The sequence below is a fragment of the Uranotaenia lowii genome, chromosome 2, assembly GCF_029784155.1.
Source record: "Uranotaenia lowii strain MFRU-FL chromosome 2, ASM2978415v1, whole genome shotgun sequence".
NCBI lineage: Eukaryota > Metazoa > Arthropoda > Insecta > Diptera > Culicidae > Uranotaenia > Uranotaenia lowii.
Window position 1 is genome coordinate 414,610,233 of NC_073692.1, and position 22,892 is coordinate 414,633,124.

The 22,892-nt window shown below is 36.3% G+C and overlaps 2 protein-coding genes across 3 annotated transcripts; one reads left to right on the forward strand and one right to left on the reverse strand.

Annotated features, from left to right (window-relative positions):
* Positions 1-172: 172 nt before the first annotated feature.
* LOC129749005 (alanine--glyoxylate aminotransferase 2, mitochondrial-like) lies at positions 173-14,773 on the reverse strand. Of its 2 annotated transcripts, none has more exons than XM_055743826.1 (6): positions 14,460-14,773; positions 9,277-9,556; positions 8,391-9,219; positions 8,214-8,327; positions 1,454-1,588; positions 173-516 (listed from the first exon to the last, which is right to left on the reverse strand). In XM_055743826.1, exons 1-6 carry the CDS (start codon positions 14,488-14,490, stop codon positions 394-396), a joined length of 1,512 nt encoding a protein of 503 aa, XP_055599801.1. In that variant the 5' UTR covers positions 14,491-14,773; the 3' UTR covers positions 173-393. The 2 variants fall into 2 exon arrangements, with proteins under 2 accessions (XP_055599801.1, XP_055599802.1); XM_055743827.1 differs by lacking the exon at positions 173-516 and adding an exon at positions 528-1,227.
* Positions 1,903-3,946, forward strand: LOC129749007 (protein amnionless-like). The gene is made up of 2 exons (XM_055743830.1): positions 1,903-2,974; positions 3,037-3,946. Exons 1-2 carry the CDS (start codon positions 2,002-2,004, stop codon positions 3,432-3,434), a joined length of 1,371 nt encoding a protein of 456 aa, XP_055599805.1. The 5' UTR covers positions 1,903-2,001; the 3' UTR covers positions 3,435-3,946.
* Positions 14,774-22,892: the final 8,119 nt, after the last annotated feature.

Here is a 22,892-nt window from a genome sequence, read left to right on the forward strand (position 1 = left end):
GTAGAATATCTTGTTTGTCGAGTCTCAATTGTCCGATGAGCAGTCCTATGATTGTTAATGAGCTGCAACTAGAAATTTATCAAATATGTAAATTTTGAAATTTTGAAAATGCTTTCGGATGTTTAACATATGTATAAAAACTACCTAATCAATTTTCTTGGATGAAATTTCCCGTTTATTTGGATAATATCCTGTTATTACTGTTTCGAGAACTGGAATCACAGTAGCTTAAATCTACGATAGAAAAAAAAAAACCAGCATGGAATGAATCATTTAGAATGCTAGAAGTATGTAATATCATTGTGCACGCATTGGCAAGTGTGCGTATGTAAATCACAGACAAAATTTCGGTTCGGTAGAAGTCCGGCAGACTTCATCTGCGTTTGTCGTTTTTCAGCACTTTCGGCAACCGCGTCTTCGTTTCTTCTGGTAGGCATCACAGGCAAAATCGATTACGGCCAGTGCGTATTCTGCATCTTGAAGGTTCACAATCATCGGTGGTTTCAACCGGAGGACCTGTATCAGTTGAGTTTTTTTTTAAATGGGAATAATTTAAAAGTTGTATTAATATTCAAATGTAAAACATACAATTTTATGATAGGCAGTAATGACAAATGCATAAAGTGACGAATGATTTATAGAATTTCACACCATATGAGTTAGTTGATATATTCGCCATCATTATCATAAGCTGGTATAAGAATGAATATGATTTTGTACATGAATTGATAGGTATCATTCGATACCGAAATACTTTACCATGAGGAAAGGCCTTAGTTATAATATGTAAGGAAATGTTACCGACATTCTACTAATCCTCCGAGGAAGGTTGTTAGAAACATTGACTACAGTGTTGTGCGCGCGTTTTCTAGAGGGATTATTTAGACCCAGAACTCATCTGGGGTTATGGATTTCTACAACACAAGGAGCAATAGCACCAATTTTGACCAATGGCCGAACTTTTAAATATGAACGCGTGAATTTATTTTCCAATTTTGTGCACTATTTTAATTACTCCAATTCATATATGTTTTTTTTTTAAATCAATTGTATGGTTGCTGTTAGTTTCATTTTGGATTGGTTATCCCAAGGTGCATCGCAGTCTAGAATGGGTCAGATAAGTTTCTGGGCGCTCTCGCAGTGCTTTTCCAGTGCCTTGTCCAGCACCTGGATGGCAGTTTCCACGTCTTCTTTGGTTAAACACATGGGCGGTTTAATTCTAAGTACCTGTGGGTGGGAATATGGCATATTTATAGAAAAGCGAAAGAAGTTTATGTGTAACAAAGCAAAAAAAAGAACATTCATCTAAACCATTACGTGCTGTTCTATTTACAACAAAGTGCAAAAGTTTAGTTGAGCTGCTAGCTGCGAGTGGGAGAGTTAGTCGTAGTGACTCCGCTCTAAGTATGCCCGGAATGTGAAATGTGCTGAACCGGAACCGGTAACAACTTACGTTAGCGTTGAGGCCACCTCGTCCGAACAGAACTCCCATGTCCTTACACATCTCCCAGATTTCCACAAAGTGTGGGGCGCTAAGATGTTGACGTGTCTGCTTGTCGGCCACCAGCTCAACACCGATCATCAAACCCTGGAAAATAGGAAAGCAGGTATGTATATTTATATTTTCTTTTATTTAAAAAAAAATCCTCCTACTACTCTCTGGAGCCACTATTTTAATTGATTCATAAAATTTGACGATTTTCAAATTTTTAATTTTTAGGTTAATACATTTATTGTATAAAAACAGTTTCGGTAATGTAATTTTCTCACGTGTTTGTGATCCTGGTATTTCTTCGTAATGAATGGAAAAACCAGTAAAAAGTTTTAAAGATTACTTTTTTATTTCAAGAAATTGTCTTGCTTCTTTCCAAAACGGTCTAAATAGGCCCGTTACCCTACTGTAGTAAAGCCCATTCATCATGTTGGAAAACGCCCCTTTTTCCGGAGAGATTAAAACCACTTTCAAACCACATCTCAATCAGTTGCAGTTTGAAACTGAAAATGTGCTCACGAAAGATTCTCATCCTCTATCCCCTAATTCTAACAGTGACAAGTGCTTCGAAACTGTGGCGCTTCGATTTGAACTTTGACAATCCTTCCAACTGGCTATCACAGAGCGTTCCTCAGCACGGTCAATCCATAGTTTTCCCGGCCAAACTGAATGCCCTCGTTGATTTGCCCCAGGTTGGACAGACGGAATCGATCGTCCTACCCCGAGAAGGTGTCGTAGTGATACCGGAAACGGATTTTTCACTTACTTTCTTGGCAGATAGTTCGAAATTGGCGCCAGCTGTTTTCAAAGCTCCCATCCGGAGACCTTATTACGCGGCCGAGAACTGGCTGGCAGTCGATGCAATGGGGAACGTGCTTCCGGAACCGAACAAGGCAGTGCCCCATTTGGAGCGGATCCCGTGTCAATTTGAGGAAGCAGTTTTCCTGGATCCACCTGGGCCAATTGATCTTCAGTATCACGAGGCGGTTGAATTGAAAGGGGTGGTTTATGGGAAAACGAGTGGATTGGCAGAGTTGCAACAATTTTTCCGATCGGATTTGGGCCAGTACGTGTTCTATAATGCTGAAGATAGCGTCGTTCGGGAGGGTAAATGTGCCAGTCCGGAAAAGTGTCCCTGTCAACCGGAGTGGGTTGCGGATGCTGTCTGTCGGAATGAAATTTGTCCGATTCCGCGGTGTCTTAACCCGATTCAACCGGTCGGTTATTGTTGCGCCATTTGTGGTGGAGTGCTGACGATGGATTTGTTGAGCTTTGGAGGGAAGTTTGATCTGGAAACCTTCAGGAAAAAACTCGACAGGAAGATCACCGCATCTGAGGTTGATGCATCAGCAGTTGAATATCATGTCAGCGTTCAAAATGATGCCCTGCAGCTGGTGATTGTAGACAAAGAGGAGTACGATGAAATAAGTGTTGAGCTGCTGAAAAGTTTGGAGTCTTTCTTCGCCAAACAATTTATGAACAGTAAGTAAAAGCGGAACTCATTTTCAACTTTTAAAAGTTCTTAAAAATGTCCCTTCTTTTAGGCCACAGAATACTGAGCTCGGGACATCCATATGTGCCGTACCAGTCGGGACAGCTGATAACGGTGATCTTATTCACCCTACTCATCGTATCCGCCTTCTTTACATCGTTCTACGTCTACTACTACGATGATCGAGTGCTCCCCCGCATTCTCGTCATGATACGCAATCGACAGTTTATCGCAACCCCCTTCGTATTTGCCCGATTTGATCCCAACAATGAACACGAGGAAGGACAATCGGCGGTAGACATCAACTTCAGCCCGTCCGGTATCGAAAATCTAAGCTCGTCTTTCAACAATCCGATGTTCGAAGGTAACGGAGCCAAGAGAACGGATTCGGCCAAGAAGGATGAGCAGGATGAATCCTACGTCGATGTGGAGTTGGAGTCTCAAAAATAGCTCTAAACTTTATATGTGGAACCTACCCAGCAAACATTTATGAAGGTATAACACAAGAACAACAGAATTATTTAAACATGTATACCAGGTGAAAAGATTCTATTAAACTTACCAAAATAGCATATAGCTACAAAATTGGAGGCGATATATCTACAATGACAAGATTCCAACGATTCGATTTTCCCACAAAAAGCAAAATAAACGAAAAAAAAATTCCCCGACAGAGATTTGAACTCCAGTCCTACGAGTTGGCTGCCCGATATCTTACCGCGATGCCAATTCATCAACTGATATTAATCACGCTATAGATCTGAAGACTTATTTACGATTTGACTAAACTGCTATCCGATTCAACTTTCTTTAGGCAAAGCTTGTCGTAAATGAATGGTGGAAAATCACTCAATACCAACGTGTGTACGATGTTTATTGAAAATGTCTAAATATTCGATTTGGATTATCATTTCTATTACGATTTCATGTTAGCTGGGTAGGTATTGATTGTTCGATAATAATGCGAAAAGTATTGATAATGTATGAAGTTAGAAGAAAATACATTTCTTAAATCAACTACCTACATATGTAAGTATAACAATCAGAAAAGTGTTTTTTTTTCAATGATGATTACCCTTTTTTTTGAAGCTGTTATGGAATTTGGGCTCAACGACTCAACGAGTAGAATTTTGTTAAAAAAAAGAAAAATAATAAGACAATATTACAAAAGATAAAAATGATAAAGAATAATAAAGCCTAACAATGAGAAAATATTCTACCAGGAACAAAATCATAGAAAAAATTGATATGTCGAATGATATGTCGAATGATATGTCGAAGTGACGAACATCCATTTTTATCGGTTTTGGCTTTTTGACGTCATTTTATGCACTTTTCTAAAAGCTTTCTATTAGCAAAACGCGTGTGGTTTATGAGAGTAGTCAGAGTAAAGTGAACATTTATTTCAAACTTATTGCATAGCCTACTGACAATTCTATTAATTCACAGGTTACTTATTCAACATCCCCCTCATAACCTGAATTTTCTAAACCTAGGACTCTGGATGCTTAAAAGAATTTAGGAGCTCGAATGCCTTTCGTTAGGACATCTGCTTTCTGGAGATTGGACGCAACGTGGAATATTTGAATCGTCTTCTTCTCAAGTTGCTCCCTTACGAATTGATGTCGTAGATCGATGTGTTTACTTCGGGGCGAGTATCCTATTTCCTTCTCAGCTAGACAAATAGCACTTCGGTTGTCACAAAATAGTGGTACCGATTTACCTATTCCGAGGACCTCCTTCCGGAATCTATGCCACCACAAAGCTTCTTGCGTAGCTGCGGACAGGGCCATGTATTCCGCTTCTGTAGTAGATAGTGCCACTGTCGGTTGTCTTCTGCAACTCCATGATTAAGATCCTCCAGCACACATGAAAATGTATCCAGTAATGGACCGTCGAGATTCTGGGTCATTGCCCCAGTCAGCATCACTGAAACCTTCGAAAACTGCTTCTTTCTGCTTCCGGTAGACCAACTTCTTCGCCTTCGACTGTTTCAGGAACCGTAAGATCCGTTTCGCTGCAGTCCTGTGTGCCTCACCTGGATTCGAACTGCCTCGTAGCGAACGGGTGGTTAAGTGGACTATAAGTACTAACTTGATCGCATTGTCACACAATGAGAATAACAGATAGAGAGTTTGTGTCTTCGGCAAAGTCTCAATGCCCCGCGATAATGTTTGTAAGAGCTATTTTCGCAACTTTTCCGAGGACACAAACTTTCTATTTGTTATTCTCATTTTGTGACAATGCGATCAAGTCAGTGCGATTATTAGACCATACACCGATCACGATACATAGAAGAAGGCGAAAAAAATCACACATTCAATTGCGGATAACTCATCACAGTTAACTCGTATTGCGTTACAATCTTCTACAAACTTTTTTGTCATGGTTTGAACTACAATTCCTGAAATTCTGAGCTTTCTAGCATACTGGCAACATTTTTTAGAACACAAAGAGTGAAAGTATGTCGATTTTCCATACATTTTGCCGAATATCTTCATACAAATTTCAAGTCCTTTGCGCCAGCTCGTGCTTCTACCAAATGACCTGAAACTTTCAGAAAGTCATTTTTTCACCTAAATGCACCAATCTGGACCGTAACTGGAACGTTTCAAGCCAAGTTTCTGCAACTCCATGTCCAGCTTCAAGTTCCACACTCGGCTGGCCTGCTTCAAACCGTACAGCGCTTTTCGGAGACGATAAACTTTCTGGGGATTATTCTGGTCCACGAATCCCTCGGGCTGCTTCATGAATATTTCCTAAATCTTACTCACCGATATCAAATTTAGCGCAAGATCCGGGACATTTAAAACGTTTGCCATCATTAGCTCACACGTGTCGCCTTCAACCATCGCTCGAAGTCTCACACTCCCGCTTGCTTTGACCAGGGACACGCCGTTGTTTGCCACATTTATGCGCTGCTCAACCTTCATTGCATCTTCTAAAATCGCTCCGTCAAAACACATGTGAGTAGTCGCTCCGGAATCAAAGATCCATTGATTTTCACTGAACGACTGAAACACGCTAAAAGCTGCATGTTTCCCAGCCTTGGGTTTTCTTTTTCCGTCCTTGCTCTCCTTGGTTGGACATTCAGCAGCATAATGCCCAAAACGATTGCACTTGTAGCATTTCACGCCGGATTTTTTGGTTTTTTTTCGTTCATCGTTGTTTTGAAAAGAATGCACCACCTCGGTTCGGACCAGCCAGATTCGACATCTTTACGTTCTGCAAATTTTCGGTTTCACAGCATCTGCCGTCAATCTCGCACCCGATGTCCCCATTCCCATAATCATGGGTTCATACGCTTCCGGTAGGCCCAGCCACGTGTCATCTACGACGAAACTCACTTCCGCGAGTTTATGGCTTGTCGACTTCAACTCGCTTACATATTCCTCCACGGAACCGCAATCTTCGAGACGAATTCTAGTCAGCTTCCTCAAAAGCCCGATCCGACGAATCATTCCGTTATCCTGGAACGCGAATTTAAGGTTTTCACGCTTCTCTTGCAGTTAGAGCACGTTGAACCAAACTGTAATTTACGGGTTCAATGCTGAGACAAATCGTTGCCAGTGCCTTCATGGGAATCGCATCCACCGGGTCCTCGTCTTGTCGGCCATCTACAACTTCCCACGTTCCTTCACGGTTCAGGACCATCTTCGTAGCAAACGACCACGAGGAATAATTTTCGCGTCCTCGCAATCGCTCCACCATCGGCATTGAAAAGTTTCCGCCAGCAATCCTATTCGGACCATTTCCGCTTCCTTCTGCTGCTAAGTTGCTGTTGGAACTGCTTGAATTAGCTCGACCGTTCATCTTGACTACTTCCGGGAAATTTTCGAATCTTCAAGAAAATTTTTTCACTTTGTTTGGCCGTTACTATGGCTATACTCTGGGTTCATAACCTATTAGCAAAACGCGTGTGGTGTTTATGAGAGTAGTCAGAGTGAAGTGAACATTTATTTCAAACTTATTGCATAGCCTACTGACAATTCTATTAATTCACAGGTTACTTATTCAACACTTTTAAATATGTACTCTGAAAAGGTTTTTGAAATCCCATATAGTTTTCGAGTAAATTCAGAAAAACAAAGTGACAAATGTGCCATTTTGACGCCAATGTGACTAATATCCGTTAATCCATGGAAAAGATACGGAAAACTTTAGCAGATTTAATAAGGATGGACAAAATATCAATTTCTTCTTTTGTCACCCCTCACTTCGAAATTTTCAAAAACCCGAAGGGGGAATCAAATAAATTTTGAAGTACTTAATGTAAATTTCGAAAAAAAAAAATTCAAGAATCCAAAAGATTTCAAGACAAAAAAAAACAAATTTTTTTAAGATGGAAGTTTTTCCACCTTTTTTTTTATTGAATTTTTCGATAAAAAATTACTTGTTTTTTAGGTTTTGTGAAATGATATTCTTTGTAACTTTGATGCACACAAGCTTTCGAGCAATATATTCCAATTTATTTGTTTTTCGCATTATTTTTTATTGTCCCCCCCCCCTCGCGATGTTCTAACTCCTAGTGACAAAAGAAGGATTTGAAATTTGATCCGGCCTAATTTTGAAGCGATTTTCATTAAATTAAGGACGAATCTTGACATGATGATATTATAAAAGAAAAGACACCCTAATCCCTTAGGAAATGGGGAGGAGGGGAAGAGGGTCCCATTTAAAATAGTTGTAGAATTTCTTTTAATTTTATCAAATTTGATACGTAAATTTATATATTTTCAGAAAATAGGTTTTTACATTTTCCAGCAAATCAATTTTACGCAAAAGAACTTTGAGTGTGGAGTTGTTGAAAATCAATACATTTTTTTAAATATTTTTTTTAATGTGTTATTTTATGGAAAATATAAAATATCATGAAAGGAAGGGTTAGAATTATTCGTTAGTGCGCAATGATCTCATATACAAAGAAAACATTGTCAGTTTTAAATTAAAATGAAATGCTTTGCATTAATTAGAATGAATTTGTTCAATGAATTGAAGCACAATTTAAATAAGTTAAAATTCATCAAAATACATTCTTTCGTCGAGCATCTCCCTAAAATCTTTGTTGTTGAAAGCATGACTGATCGCCTTGGCATATTTTGTTCGCGCTTTTTGGCATTGGACATGACCAATTTCACGAACACCCCTTTAAATTTTTCAGATTGAAAATTGTTACCGGTAATCACTGATTCACAAATTGAATCACCTTAGTATGTTTTTGAAACTTACCTTTCCTCTGACATCTCCAACGATATCGTATTTGTCGCGCAGTTTCTCCAATCCCTGCAAAAGATAGGTTCCAACATCTCGAGCATTCTTCTGTAGATTTTCCTCATCGATAACCTACAACAAATTTACATTTTTAACAAAAGGATTTTTCGAATTTTGTTAGAATTCAAGACTCACATCCAAAACCGCAATACCGACAGCACTGGCCAACGGATTTCCTCCGTAGGTGTTGAAGTGCAGTGCCTGGGACAGAACTTCCGCCACCTTCCTGGAAGTTACGACTGCTCCAATCGGGAATCCATTTCCGATACCCTTGGCCATCGTAACGATATCCGGCATCACGTCGTGTCCCTCGAAGCCCCAATAGTGCTCCCCAGTCCTAGCAAATCCAGACTGCACCTCATCGGCCACGAACAGTCCTCCATTGGCCCGCACCAGTTCTGCGGCCTTCTTGATGTAACCTTTGGGATATTGGACGGTTCCACCGACACCCTGAATCGATTCCGCAAACAGTGCAGCTACCTTACCACGTGGCAGCGAGTATTTGAAGATTTGCTCCAACTGTTCGTAGTATCGTCCTGAGGCGTAGCACTGATCCGGTGGACAGTCGCAGTGACGTGTCGTTTGAACTGGTGAATCGCGACAATTTTTACCTCCCCAAATGCCGGTGTAAGGGTCTGGGTTCATCGCGTGAATCACCCCGTTACTGACTCCCGGCAGGGGATAGCGCCAGGTGGAATGAGCTGTCAACCCCATCGTGTAGGGTGATGCGCCATGATAAGCGTTACGGAAGCTGATGATCTCCTGATGTCCGGTGTAGAGGCGAGCCATCAACATCGCCAGATCGTTAGCCTCCGATCCGGAGTTGACGAAGTAAACGTTCTTCAGATCTCCCGGCAGCTTGGAGGTAAGCTTTTCGGCGTACTCGTGAACCTTGGGGTGCATGTAGATGTTTGTGGTATGCCACAGTTGGCCCATTTGTTCCTCCAGGGCGGCGTTAACTTTCCTGAAAAATAATTCAAATAATCAATAAACCTTCACCCGTTAACACAATCCAACTTACGGATGGCAGTGGCCCACCGAGACGGTCACAATCCCTCCGAACATGTCCAAATAGCGGCGGCCCTCGTGATCGAACAGCCACTGCATGCTACCCTTGTGGATGAGCAGAGGTTTCTTGTAGTAGGAAGTGACATTAGGGGTGAGGTAGGTTTTGCGCAGCTTTGTAATGTCCTCATAGCTACGTTTGCTGTAAGTTTGGTCTGTCTTTGGCAGTTCCGGTACCTCCTGAGGGCTAGCCTGGACAGTAAGGCATCGCTGGATCAGTCGCGAAGCCGTTGGGGCTGAAATCAAAAACAAACAAAAAATTAAAAACAACAGATAAGGTTGGTGCATAATCATGAAATTAAAACTCATTATGTGTTCTGTTCCCCAATCGAAAATAGCTTATGTGAACTTTTTGATAAATAGGTGCAACATAATAGGTGATAACCTTGCCCTCAACGTTGCATTTAGATTTAGATTGCCTGGGGCAAACGCATGTTGCCTTATCAAATATTTTAGCGCGTTAAATTTGGTAGGTCTGGAAATGAACTTTGATTGTTGATTTTGATCACTACAATCCATCTATCAATTTTCAATTTAAAACATTACATTGAATTCAGTTAATTTTTTAACGCCTTCAGGACATCTTGATAAAAAAATCGACGTTTGATCTCGTTGAAGTGTGTAAATGACGAAAATGCCAAAAATGACCAAATAGACAAAAACGAAAAAAAAGACAAAAATTCCCAAAAAAAAACAAACATGACAAAAATGACAAAACGAACAAAATTGACAAATAGACGAAAATGGCAAAAATTACAAAAAATTAAAAATTACTGAAATGACAAAAATGACGAAATGACAAAAATGACAAAAATTACAAAAATGACAAAAATGAACAAATTGAAAAATTTGACAAAACTGACGAAAATGATGATTATGACGAAAACGACGAAAATATCAAAAATGACAAAATTGACAAAACGATAAAAATGACAAAATTGACAAACACGACAAAATTGACAAAAACGAAAAAAATGACGAAAAGGACAAAAATAATAAAAATGACAAAAATGACAAAAATGACAAAAATGACAAAAATGACAAAAATGACAAAAATGACAAAAATGACAAAAATGACAAAAATGACAAAAATGACAAAAATGACAAAAATGACAAAAATGACAAAAATGACAAAAATGACAAAAATGACAAATAATGACAAAAATGACAAAAATGACAAAAATGACAAAAATGACAAAAATGACAAAAATAACAAAAATGACAAAAATGACAAAAATGACAAAAATGACAAAAATGACAAAAATGACAAAAAATGACAAAAATGACAAAACTGACAAAAATGACAAAAATGACAAAAAATACAAAAAATACAAAAATGACAAAAATGACAAAACTGACATAAATGACATAAATGACATAAATTACAAAAAATTACCAACATTACAAAAATAACAAAAATTACAAAAATTACAAAAATTACAAAAATTACAAAAATTACAAAAATTACAAAAATTACAAAAATTACAAAAATTACAAAAATTACAAAAATTACAAAAATGACAAAAATTACAAAAATAACGAAAATAACAAAAATTACAAAAATTACAAAAATGACAAAAATTACAAAAATTACAAAAATTACAAAAATGACAAAAATGACAAAAATGACAAAAATGACAAAAATTACAAAAATAACAAAAATGACAAAAATGACAAAAATGACAAAAATGACAAAAATGACAAAAATGACAAAAATGACAAAATTGACAAAAATGACAAAAACGACAAAAATGAAAAAAACGACAAAAATGACAAAAATGACAAAAATGACAAAAATGACCAAAATGACAAAAATGACAAAAATGACAAAAATGACAAAAATGACAAAAATGACAAAAATGACAAAAATGACAAAAATGACAAAAATGACAAAAATGACAAAAATAACAAAAACGACAAAAAATACAAAAATTACAAAAATTACAAAAATTACAAAAATTGCAAAAATTACAAAAATAACAAAATCAGACAAAAATGACAAAAGTGACAAAAATGACAAAAATGACAAAAACGACAAAAATGACAAAAATGACAAAAATGACAAAAATGACAAAAATGACAAAAATGACAAAAATGACAAAAATGACAAAAATGACAAAAATGACAAAAAATGACAAAAATGACAAAAATGACAAAGCAGACAAAAAAGGAAAAATTGGCAAACGTGACAAAATTTACAGAAATGACAAAAATGAATGATTTAAAAATTAACTTAGAATCAGGGTTGAAAACAAAGGGAAATAAAAATCATTGCAGAACATTTTAATAAATGATATTCGTATTGCACTTCCAAACGTAAGTTGCAGCATTCATTTGAAAAAGGTTGCATTTAAATGATTTTGAAATGTAATTCAAAATGTTGTTCAAATAAATGGACATTTATATAATTATCACATCTTCATCGGGACAGCCAGTATGAAATAAATATAAGTATGATAAGGGTCTGAGATAAAATTTTCAAAGAAAAATATATAGAAAAACTGAATAATTGTAATAATGACAAAAATAAATATTTCAAAAATGATAAAAAATACAAAAATTTCAAACTTAAAAAAAAGGTACAAAAATCACAAAAATTTAAGTCGTGACATAAAAATTTAAAATTATAAAAATTACATAAATGATATAAAAATACAAACGCTACAAAAATCGTAAGAATGACAAAAACTACAAGAAATTACAAAAATTCAATGAATATTATAACACATAAAGGTTGTAAAAACTTCTAAAAAAATATCATTTCTACCAAATGATTTTCTGGAAATTTAAACATCGCACAATGGGGAAGAATGTGTACAAACAGCGAAGAAATTCAATATCTTTCGTCACACATGAACTAAATCTATGAAAATATACTTTCCTTTTGTGAAAATTTCCGAAGAATCGATTGGACATAGTTTCAACAGCCATAACTTCATTTTCCGAAGCGTGCGGTGGCTCAAACAGCCTTTATACGATTTCTCGGAAAAAATCACACAAGATACGTCTTATTAAATTCAAAATATTCAAGTCCGAACATGCGTTTTCTTAACAATTTGAAAAATGTAGGAGAATTAAAGGTAAAACAGCAATAACTTCATTTTCCGAAGCGTGCGGTGGCTCAAACAGCCTTCATTCGATTCCTCAGAAAAAATTACACACGTTAGGTCTGTTTTCGTTCAAAATTCTCTAGTTCAAATCAGTGTTTTTCTGGAATGTTTACAAAATATATAGGAATTAGGGGTTAAAAAGGCACTATATCTCCGTTCGTAAGCTTGTGCGGCGTTTGAAACTATGTCCAATCGATTCTTCGGAAATTTTCACATAAGAAAAGTATATTTTCATAGATTTGGTTCATGTTCAACGAAAGATATTGAATTTCTTCGCGGTTTGTATACTTTTTTCCCATTGTACATTGTCTTGTACGCTCTAGGATATTTAAAATATTTTTTTTCAATTTACGACACTTATCCAATATTAAAAATATGATACCTATTAATAATGCAGCCAATACCACAAATTTCTATTTTCTTTTGAAAATACTATTGTAAATTGAATTAAATATTGATAACAGTTTAAATTCTAAGTTCCAGTCCTCTTTCAAACTAAATCTTCGGGATATTTTTCTTTTGATTAGATTGAAATGCTCCTTCCTTCTAAAATTTTTCAAAGCCAAGTTCAGTATTCCTTCGGTTTACAAAAATGTTCTCATTCACAAGATGTGGTGATCGAAACGTCGCGCGCAAAATGCGCTACGCGCATAAATGAGCAGCACTCGGGTCGTCGTGTTTATCAAACAGTCGTGTTGTGTTTCTGTTTATTTCGGCGTTCTAATTCAATCATAATTTATTGGGCCAAATTGAGCGAACCAAGTGGTTGCGATTTGCGTTCCTCATCCGACCTATTTTTTTTTTTTTTTAATATTCTCGTCTATATATGTATGGTGATAGCAGATAGACAGAGTGGAAAAACAAAACATCTCTGCGAAGACTAATTCAAAGAGTGTCTAGTAGGTATCAGATTCACTCCCACATTGTTTAGGGTAGTGATCCTATTTCGGTTTGTGTATATTTTTCTGAATTAAGCTCGAAGTTTATCGATGAAAAACAATCTACTGAAAAGTAGTACTCAGACCCTAATCATACTTATATTTATAGGAGAAAAAATCGTAGCTCAGCCGTTGAGTCAAAAATACACAAGTCAACATGTTGTTTGTATGGGGTTCGATACGGTACGATATCGGCAAATTCAAATTGTTATTGGAGTTCATTTACGGGTTGAATAAATTAATCAAATAAACACAAGCTGCCTATGGACGACTGACTCCGGATGCAAATATGCATAATACGTTGCGTTGCTGGATTCCACTTAACAGGAGCGTTGCGGTTTATCCATGCGAGTGTCTATACCTTATGGCTAGCGCATTTTCTTTATCCCATCCCAAAAGGTACTATGTATAAGGTATAAGACCTAAATGGCTTTTGATTGCTGGACGACGACGTTCAACACAACAAACATCACAATAAACTTGCGTATCAAAGGTCAGTTTTATTTATTTTCTTCGTCATTCTTTCTCTCGTTTATTGTTCTTTGACTCGGTTGGGTTTTTTTTCCTTTTCAAATCCGTTTCGATGCAAACCAACTTCCAACTGATGCGCATATGTAGAAGATTCGTTGCGCCATCCGTAACACCCACTGCGCTCTCCTGCGTATGGGCGTTGCATTTCTCCAATCAGTGGGAACTGGAATCGGATAAAAATAGATGGAACAAAGTCCAGAAACGCATCAAACGAGTGGCTTTAGCTTTGAAACCAGAAGAAACAAGCATCAGAATCAACAACCGTTGAAGATGATCTGGTTTCATGTAGGTGTCCTTCTTCTAAGTCTAACTCATCTGCCTCGCTTCTGAGAGATTCTGCGTAGATTTTTCAAAACAAAAAAATAAATCGAAGCAGATAAACACGTTTTCAAACGCTTCTGCTAATACAAGGAAGCATATTTTTCTTTCCGCCATCAGGAAGAGCAACATCACCCCAAAGAACGCGAGAACGTGTTTTCTGCGAACCGTTGCGACTTGCCTCTAGGGTTTGACTGCGAGTATTGTACAATTTTATTTATAAATTAATCACTATCACCAACCTGTTGATAACGGGAGCTTCTTCAGCATCATTCTCTGTTGTTAGCCGTTTGTTGGCACTATCACTTTCACGAAACGACTCCTTCCACGTTACACTTAACTATGGACGTCAAATTTCAAATTTAAAAAAACAGTTTGTCTCACAAAACGTCTTATTTTTCCGATAATTTATCCAATTGAAATCAACTTAGGTCAGGAAGCGCCTCTTCTAATCCAGCAGTCAATTCTTGGAGAAGAAAGAGCTCGGGTTCCGGGCGCGCCGATCTAAACACACTGTGACGACGACGGTTAACTTTGACTGACTGAATGAGCTGCAGCGCCGCGCGGTCGTCGATCGACGACGGAATGTCCACATCCACATCAGTCAGAGACGGACGAACAACACAGGCTGCTTTAGGGTGGTTCAACAGGCAGCGCAAAAATCTATACTTCTAATGGCACTGAATTGTTATTGTGACTAGAGAAAACTTTTTAAATAAAGTTTTAAGTTTTGGTCTCAAAATATTAATTTTCGATTCAGACATTTGTATTTTGAAATCTGTGGTTTGGCTTCACATGACAAGAATTTTTCAATTAACATGAATGTCACCTATTCAAAAATTCAGTATCAGTCTTCTTAAACTTTGAGCTCCTTTAAAAATGTTACAAACCCCAAACGGATAATAATTCCAAAATTGGCTTTTTTCAATTTGGCTGATGATATTATGATTTTAATCGCTATGATACCCAGTAGAGTTCCCCAAATGACCCGACTTTTGAGAAAGTTATGTGCTGCAGGCTAAAATTAATCCTAAAATGATCCAGATCTCATGCCAAATTTGGGCCAGATCGGATCACGGGAAGGGGTCGCTTAATGAGCCTTGTATGGAATTTTGTTGGGGAGAAACATGAAAACCCAGTTTTTCATTAATAACTTTGGTTCTCTTCGGTCGGTTTCTTTTGAATGCGGTTTTTCTTAAAGCCTAAATTATGCCAAATATTTCATCTCAAGACTGCATTTTAATTAGAGTTCAGATAAAGAAGTTATGAGGCTTCAAAAATGGGCTATATTTGTTTAAGGGTGGTTCATCACCGTTAATGAAGCGTCAATATGTTCGACTTCCCCGACTCATTAACCAGCGATGAATACCATCCTTGAAAAAGTTAGCCCATTAGGCCGGAACAAATTTGAAATCCACTGTCACTTGAAGTTAAAACGTCACGAGGGGGATTAAAAAAAATTATTCGAATTTTCAATAAATTGGAACAAATTGGACAAAAGCTTGCATGCTATTAACTTGCATACGCACAACATCGAAAAATCGCATTATTCTGGTGGTGTGCTATGGTTAACAAAAGAAAAAATTGAAATTTATTCCGGCCATTTAAGCCTAATAACTTTTTTATCTTAACTTTTATCGAAATGCAGTCTTCGGATGAAATATTTATCATAGTTTGTGCCAGGGATGATAACTGTTCGAATGTCATTTGACATTTTTCTGAAGCCTAGAGGGACATTCATCAGTACGAAAACGACCGTCGCAGTCATGTGCTTTTTGGATTTTATGAATGTCATCGCTAAGAAATTCCCTCGAGAAAATGTCAAATAACATTTGGGATGTGTTTCACAACTTGCATCGAGATTGTGATAGTCATGGAAAAAAAATGTTACGATAAGCTGATGAAAGTCGGTCGTTGCCTCGATGACATTTATATTGGCAGATGTTATGGCGACATTTAACATTTTGAATGTCACAGAATATAATCGTAACATTCATTGGAATCTCAATGAAATGTCATTAAAATGAATGTCGCGACAGTCAAAACGGTTCATATTTTAACTTGCGAATAGAAAGCTCTTGATCTATACATGATAGGAATTGATAGGAGAAGTGGTTCGGGGCCATCTGCCACGGCCACGGCCGATCTGGCCGATTCCGGAATCCGAAAAATTAAAATGATCAGAATTTAACTTGCGACACAAGACTATAGTTCTACTGAGCCACGCCGGCGATCATTGAATTCAAAATGTCTTGATCGTTGCTAAAATTTTATTTGGGAAATAATTTAAAAACTTCTTTAATTTCACTGTTTCATGTATGCATAGGGTTGCCATCCGTTCCGCAAAAGCGGGACATGTCCCGCTTTTTTTAGAAAATGTCCCGCCGTCCCGCTTTTTTCTTAAAATGTTCCGCTTTTTCTGACGAAACTTTTGTGGTAGACTCAACCCTCTTTTATTCTACCTATTCAAAATAGCTGGTCCGTGCTTGATGAAAACGCTTCTTTTAAAGTCTCTCCTCGAATCATTTATGGTTTTCAAAACTGCAAATGTGATAACTTAAAACTCAAATTTAAGTTTAAACATGGCATTCACCGAAAAGGCAGTAAAAATTAAACAAGTAATACTTTTATGAAGTTTCACTGACTTACACTGGAAAACAAAATTGATCCTCAATTTAAATTCATTGGTTCAACCCAAAAAAGTTCATGTCAACCAAATTTAATGTTTTTTGAGTTTTTTTTCTCAAAATAAGCAGCATTTTTTAGAAGCTTATATAAGACATTATTACATAACTTGTTTAGTTCTTAGCATTTAAGGTAGCCAGAATATTTTCCGGACATATCCAGACATAATCCGGGCAATTTTATCTACAAACCTGTCAAAATCCGGGCATCTGATTTCAAAATTTTCTACCCAAAATTCGGGAAATATGTGGACAAATTTGTCCAAACTACGGGTTATTTGATAACAATCAAAAGATTACACTTGAAAATATATTTTTTTATATAAAACAGATCAACAGATCAGATCATAAAGCAGATTTCAAATCGTATGGTAGGCTTCCGAAAAACTGTTCATGATTATTTAGGTTAAACTTGCTCAAAAAATAACTCTTTTAAATTTGAGTGTTTATTTGATCAATTTTTGGAACGGAAATGAATAAATCTGTGCAAAATCCAGACATTTTTCTACGAAATCCGGGCAACCGGGCCGGAACGAACTTTTTCTTAATTTTGTGACAAATACCCGGCATGTACGGCGGGTAAAACCGGGCAATTTCGCAAGCTTATCTAAGCATCACCATAACAATCTGGATCAGTTAAGCATTCTTTGAGCACGTTCTAGCGATGTCAACATTTACGATTGAAGAAAATATTCTTTAAGTTGCTTCCAAATGATGATGGCTCCAGATGATTCTCCCGATTCCTAGCAGAATCTTTTGAATGAGGAAAAACTCTAATTCTAGATAAAATAGGACAGGACCAAATTCTGATTTAAATTTTCCAATCTAAACTTAGAAATCCGAAATTTGAATTGACATCAAAAATAAAAATTCGTATAAAATTCGAAAAATCTGTGAAATCTGTGATTCTTCCCAAAATTCTGATTTCTATCACACAGGTTCTGTGATATAGAAATTAACTCAGAATTCTGTAAAATTATAGATTTTTCTGTGATTTCGGCAAACTTGCTTTGGATTTTGGACAACAACATTTTCGACTCAAGTTCTCGCAGTATAAATATTTTATACAAAATTCGTGCATCCATATTTTATTACTTTCTACGAACTATTTATGCTGAAGGAACATATACATATTTATAGGAATGATCATAAAAATCAGGTTTACCTATACGAATTTCTTGAATGTCCCGCTTTTTTCGGCGATGTCCCGCTTTTTTTCGTGAAATGTACCGCTTTTTTCTGAAAGTATCTGGTAAGCCTATGTATGCAGCATTTTGAATTTAACGATTTAAGGTGGACGTGAGTAGTCAATTAAGCTAAACTAGTAGTCGCAAGAGATAGTTTTGAAAAGGTAGAAAAGGATGAAAGATCATCACTCGCTTTAGGGCCTATAGATTACCTCTGCATCCTGGTCGGAATTATACATAAGTACTATATTTTTAAACTCAAAATTTATAATTCAGTATTGAAAGTTAGAAAGTTAAATTATAACTCATCATGCTGAATCCGGAATTCAACTTAAGAGTTTAAAATTTAAGATTTAAGAATGGGAAATTCAAAGGAGCCGTTCAGATACCACGTGGACTGAAAAGTGAGATGTTTGATCCCCTCTCCCTTTCTCCTTGGACAAGTGTGAACTTTTGGCAAACCCCTATGCCCCTCTCCAGGTGTCACATGGACATATTCGATTTTTTTTATAAAACATTAGTCAGATATTATCTTTTTGATTTTTTTTATTGGAATCGCAGATTTGAAATAACGATTTATACTGATTCAGAAGAATGATTGAAATATTGAAATTCAATAACTATCAAATTTATCATTTGCTTGGAAGGAGCTTAATTACAAATTGTTATTAGCGCTCATTCAGTAGATGAGAGCGATGACCCTTGTTCCCTGAGAGGAATGATTTTTCAGCCCTATCCCGAAAGCGAAAAAGATTTTACAAATTTCGTGCCGTGCTTAAAACTGGATAACGTTGAAAAGCAACTTCGGTTTGCACGAGATATTTTTGTGCTTATGAAATCATTGAATCTCGAGCACTTGTCTAGACTTCATATTCAAAGAAGAAATTTAATATTTTTGGGTAGTTTTGTTTCAAATGAATCACTTTAATACTATTATTTTTTTTTTCAGAATTTCAATTTTAACATAATAATTCAGGATTCAAAATACAGATTCAGTTTTAATTTGAAAGACTCCAAATAATAAATGAATACATTTGAAAATTTAAATAAAAAATTTAATAAACCACAATTCAGAAATTTCAGAATTAAGAAATGAGAATTCATAATCTGTAATAAGTGTTCATTATTCGGAAACCCAAATACAGCCTGTCGTATCCTAACGTCAGTATCTCGCGACGGATTTCTTCGCGTTTTTTAAAGTTTATTTCGACGCGTCTATCATCCGCAACAATCACAGATAGAATGCTTTCCTTATGTTTGATGTTCTTTTCATCGGTCCAATTAATTTATCTCTCTCTCTTTTACTCATCAGCAATTCCATATTCTCGACAATACTTCGTCCTAATCAAACGGTTGCCGAAGCGTTTGCACTAAAAACACTTATTCAAATTCTCTCCTATTATTATATCATTCATCCTGTAAAGCTACATTCAATTTCGATATTTATGACTAATGTTATACCTTATTCACTACATTATTCTCCTCCTCTATTCTTGATTAATTTACAAAATTTGATTTACTCAAAAAACAAATTCAACCGATAGCGTTAAAAATTATTATTACTTTTCAAAGTTTATACAAAAAACTCCCAACACTTAACAAAATAATTGAATTTGTTCGATCTCGGGGTTTCTCAAAATTATCTGCACCATTGAAACTCAACCCTTGATTTTTTTTTTATCAAATAAATGCTTAATTCACTCCCGCTTAGATATTTCCTTTAATCATTCTGAACAAATTATAATTCACTCGTATTTCCGCAAGCTTACAAATTAATATTGATAGAAACAGTATTTAAGAGTTTTTATAATTATTGTTCGTTTCAGAAAACTGTTACTTCAAAGCTATGGGTTTATTTTGTACTTTTACTCGATAATACTTAGATGCTTACGTTTTTTTTAACAGGAATTTTAAATCTTTTCTTTTAACCAACTATCTTTAACCGTGTTAGTTTTACATTGTCTGATTTTGATGTCTTTTGCCTTCTCATAAATTACATACCCTATCGCGAAGCTTTTCAAAATTAAATGCTTCTCATTCTTACAAGCAATTCCATTAGAATCGGAGTGCAATCCGAATGAAGTTGTATCTCACTTTCACTTATGTGAAGCAATATACCGAACTACTGAGCGATCCCTTTTCATGTCCGCTGTCATGTTCATCTTGGCTGCCTTCGCCCATTGGCGATGGGCGCGTTCACAATCCCGATATACGATTTCTCATGTGTTAAACAGAGAAAGCAATAGCCTTCAAACTATTTTTTTTTGTAGTCATTCCGAGTAGAATTTGCATCATATCTCTCTCACTTACGAATACCAAGAAATTCATTTATCCACATAAAAAATATTTTGCTCTAGCTTAGAGTGTTTCTTTTTTAAAATAATGGGTCTAGTCAATCTCTACATAGCCGACTTTGGAAATATTATTTCCGTACAACATTCACTTTCGATAGCTCCCAGAGAATATTTGTCAAATTTTCAATGTCTGGTTTTGACAGAAAACCCATTTTTTGACTGAAAATTGGAGTACCTAAAAATACCAATCAAGAACCTCTACCTTTAGATAGGTTAACGTAGTAGGAACAATTAAAACATTTATTACCTTTTGATTTTTTTTTTTTAGAATTCTCTGTCTCTGTCTTTCGAATGAAGGCTTTCTCATTTTTTTTAATTTTTTTTTTCTGTATAAATCCCCAAATCATGTTCTAGGAGCAAACTCAGCATTTAATATTGATTTTTTTTTTGTTTATTCGTGTCATAGAGAACTCTCGCTCTGAACATCGGATTTTTTTTTTTGTTTATTCGTGTCTTAGAGAACTCTCGCTCTAGTATTTCTGATTCTACGATTCTTATCAACGCGATTTTTTAAATTCTTTAAATTTCGAACTCTGATTCTGCATTTTTCCGTTCAAAGGTACTGTTTTATCTTTTAAGACTGAAAATTTCTTCAGGTAATAAACCGAAGAATTTTCTCACATTTTTTTCTCAGGCTTCAAACCGAGAATCGTAACCTGTTTGATGAATATGAAACAAATAGCTAGCTTGGCCAATTAACGCATCATTTCACAAATCAGAGTCTCTCGCTCTAAAATTTTACATCATCGTTTAGTTCAGAGAACTCTCGCTCTGACTCAGAGTACTCTCGCTCTGTTTTTTTTTTTACTGTGACTGACTTCTTTTTCTCAGGCTGCCAACCGAGAATTTTCCGTCAGAGAAAAACAACCAGTTTTCCTTATCCAGAGATCTCTCGCTCTGTATCAGAGTGCTCTCGCTCTGTTTCTAACACATTAAAACATCTTTTTTTTTTACCGCGTGGCCTTACTAAACTACACTCAGGTTTTTTTTACGCGGTATTTCGTCTCGCGTAAAAAAAAACCCGCGTAAAAAAAACCGCGTTAATTCGAAAATCCGCGTAAAAAAAACCGCGTTAATTCGAAAATCCGCGTAAAAAAAACCGCGTTAATTCGAAAATCCGCGTAAAAAAAACCTCGTTAATTGGAAAATCCGCGTAAAAAAACCCCGAATTTCGAAAATCCACGTAAAAAAACCATTTTAATTAAAAAATTCGAGCAAAAAGCACGTTACTAAAAAAATGCGAAAGAACCATGATTATTTAAAAATTTGCGTACAATGATAGTTTATTTTTAAGATAAAAAACAAAATCAATTAGATCGTCTGATGTCTCATGTCTCATGTCTTAGGTCTCATGTCTCTGGTCTCAGGTCTCATGTCTCAGGTCTCATGTTTCATGTCTCTGGTCTCATGTCTCATGTCTCAGGTCTCATATCTCAGGTCTCATGTCTCATGTCTTTTGTCTCAGGTCTCATGTCTTAGGTCTCATGTCTCATGTCTCATGTCTCAGGTCTCATATCTCAGGTCTCATGTCTCAGGTCTCATGTCTCAGGTTTCATGTCTCATGTCTCAGGTCTCAGGTCTCAGGTCTCATGTCTCATGTCTCATGTCTCAGGTCTCATGTCTAAGGTCTCAAGTCTCATGTCTCATGTCTCAGGTCTCAGGTCTCAGGTCTCAGGTCTCATGTCTCATGTCTCATGTCTCATGTCTCAGGTCTCATGTCTCATGTCTCATGTCTCATGTCTCAAGTCTCAGGTCTCATGTCTCATGTCTCAGGTCTCATGTCTCAGGTCTCATGTCTCATGTCTCAGGTCTCAGGTCTCAAGTCTCAGGTCTCAGGACTCAGATATCATGTATCACGTTCTTAGTCTCAGAGCTAAGATTTTCCCAACTACAAAAAGATTCTAAGTGTTTTCCTTTGAAAAAGTCTTAGAATGTTTTCTCTGAAAAAACCGCGTTAATTCGAAAATCCGCGTAAAAAAAAACCGCGTTAATTCGAAAATCCGCGTAAAAAAAAACCGCGTTAATTGGAAAATCCGCGTAAAAAAAGCCGCGTAAAAAAAAACCGTGTAAAAAAACCGCGTAAAAAAAAACCTCAGTGTATCTGTTTTTCATCATCTTCGGAATCTCAAAGAAAAATCGTTTAACACTCCCGTTTCACTATTTTTCACTGCAAACAATAATTTACCGAGCGGTTATGGAAGCTGCTACGCCATTGTCGTATCCTAACGTCAGTATCTCGCGACGGATTTCTTCGCGTTTTTTAAAGTTTATTTCGACGCGTCTATCATCCGCAACAATCACAGATAGAATGCTTTCCTTATTTTTTTTTTTTTTTTAAATTCTTTATTTGAAACGGCTCATACCTTTAGGCTTTAAGGAGCCAAACTCGTTTTGTTTGATTACAATTGTGTGCTTATATCTAGTTCACTTTTAAAGAAAAAAGAAGATAG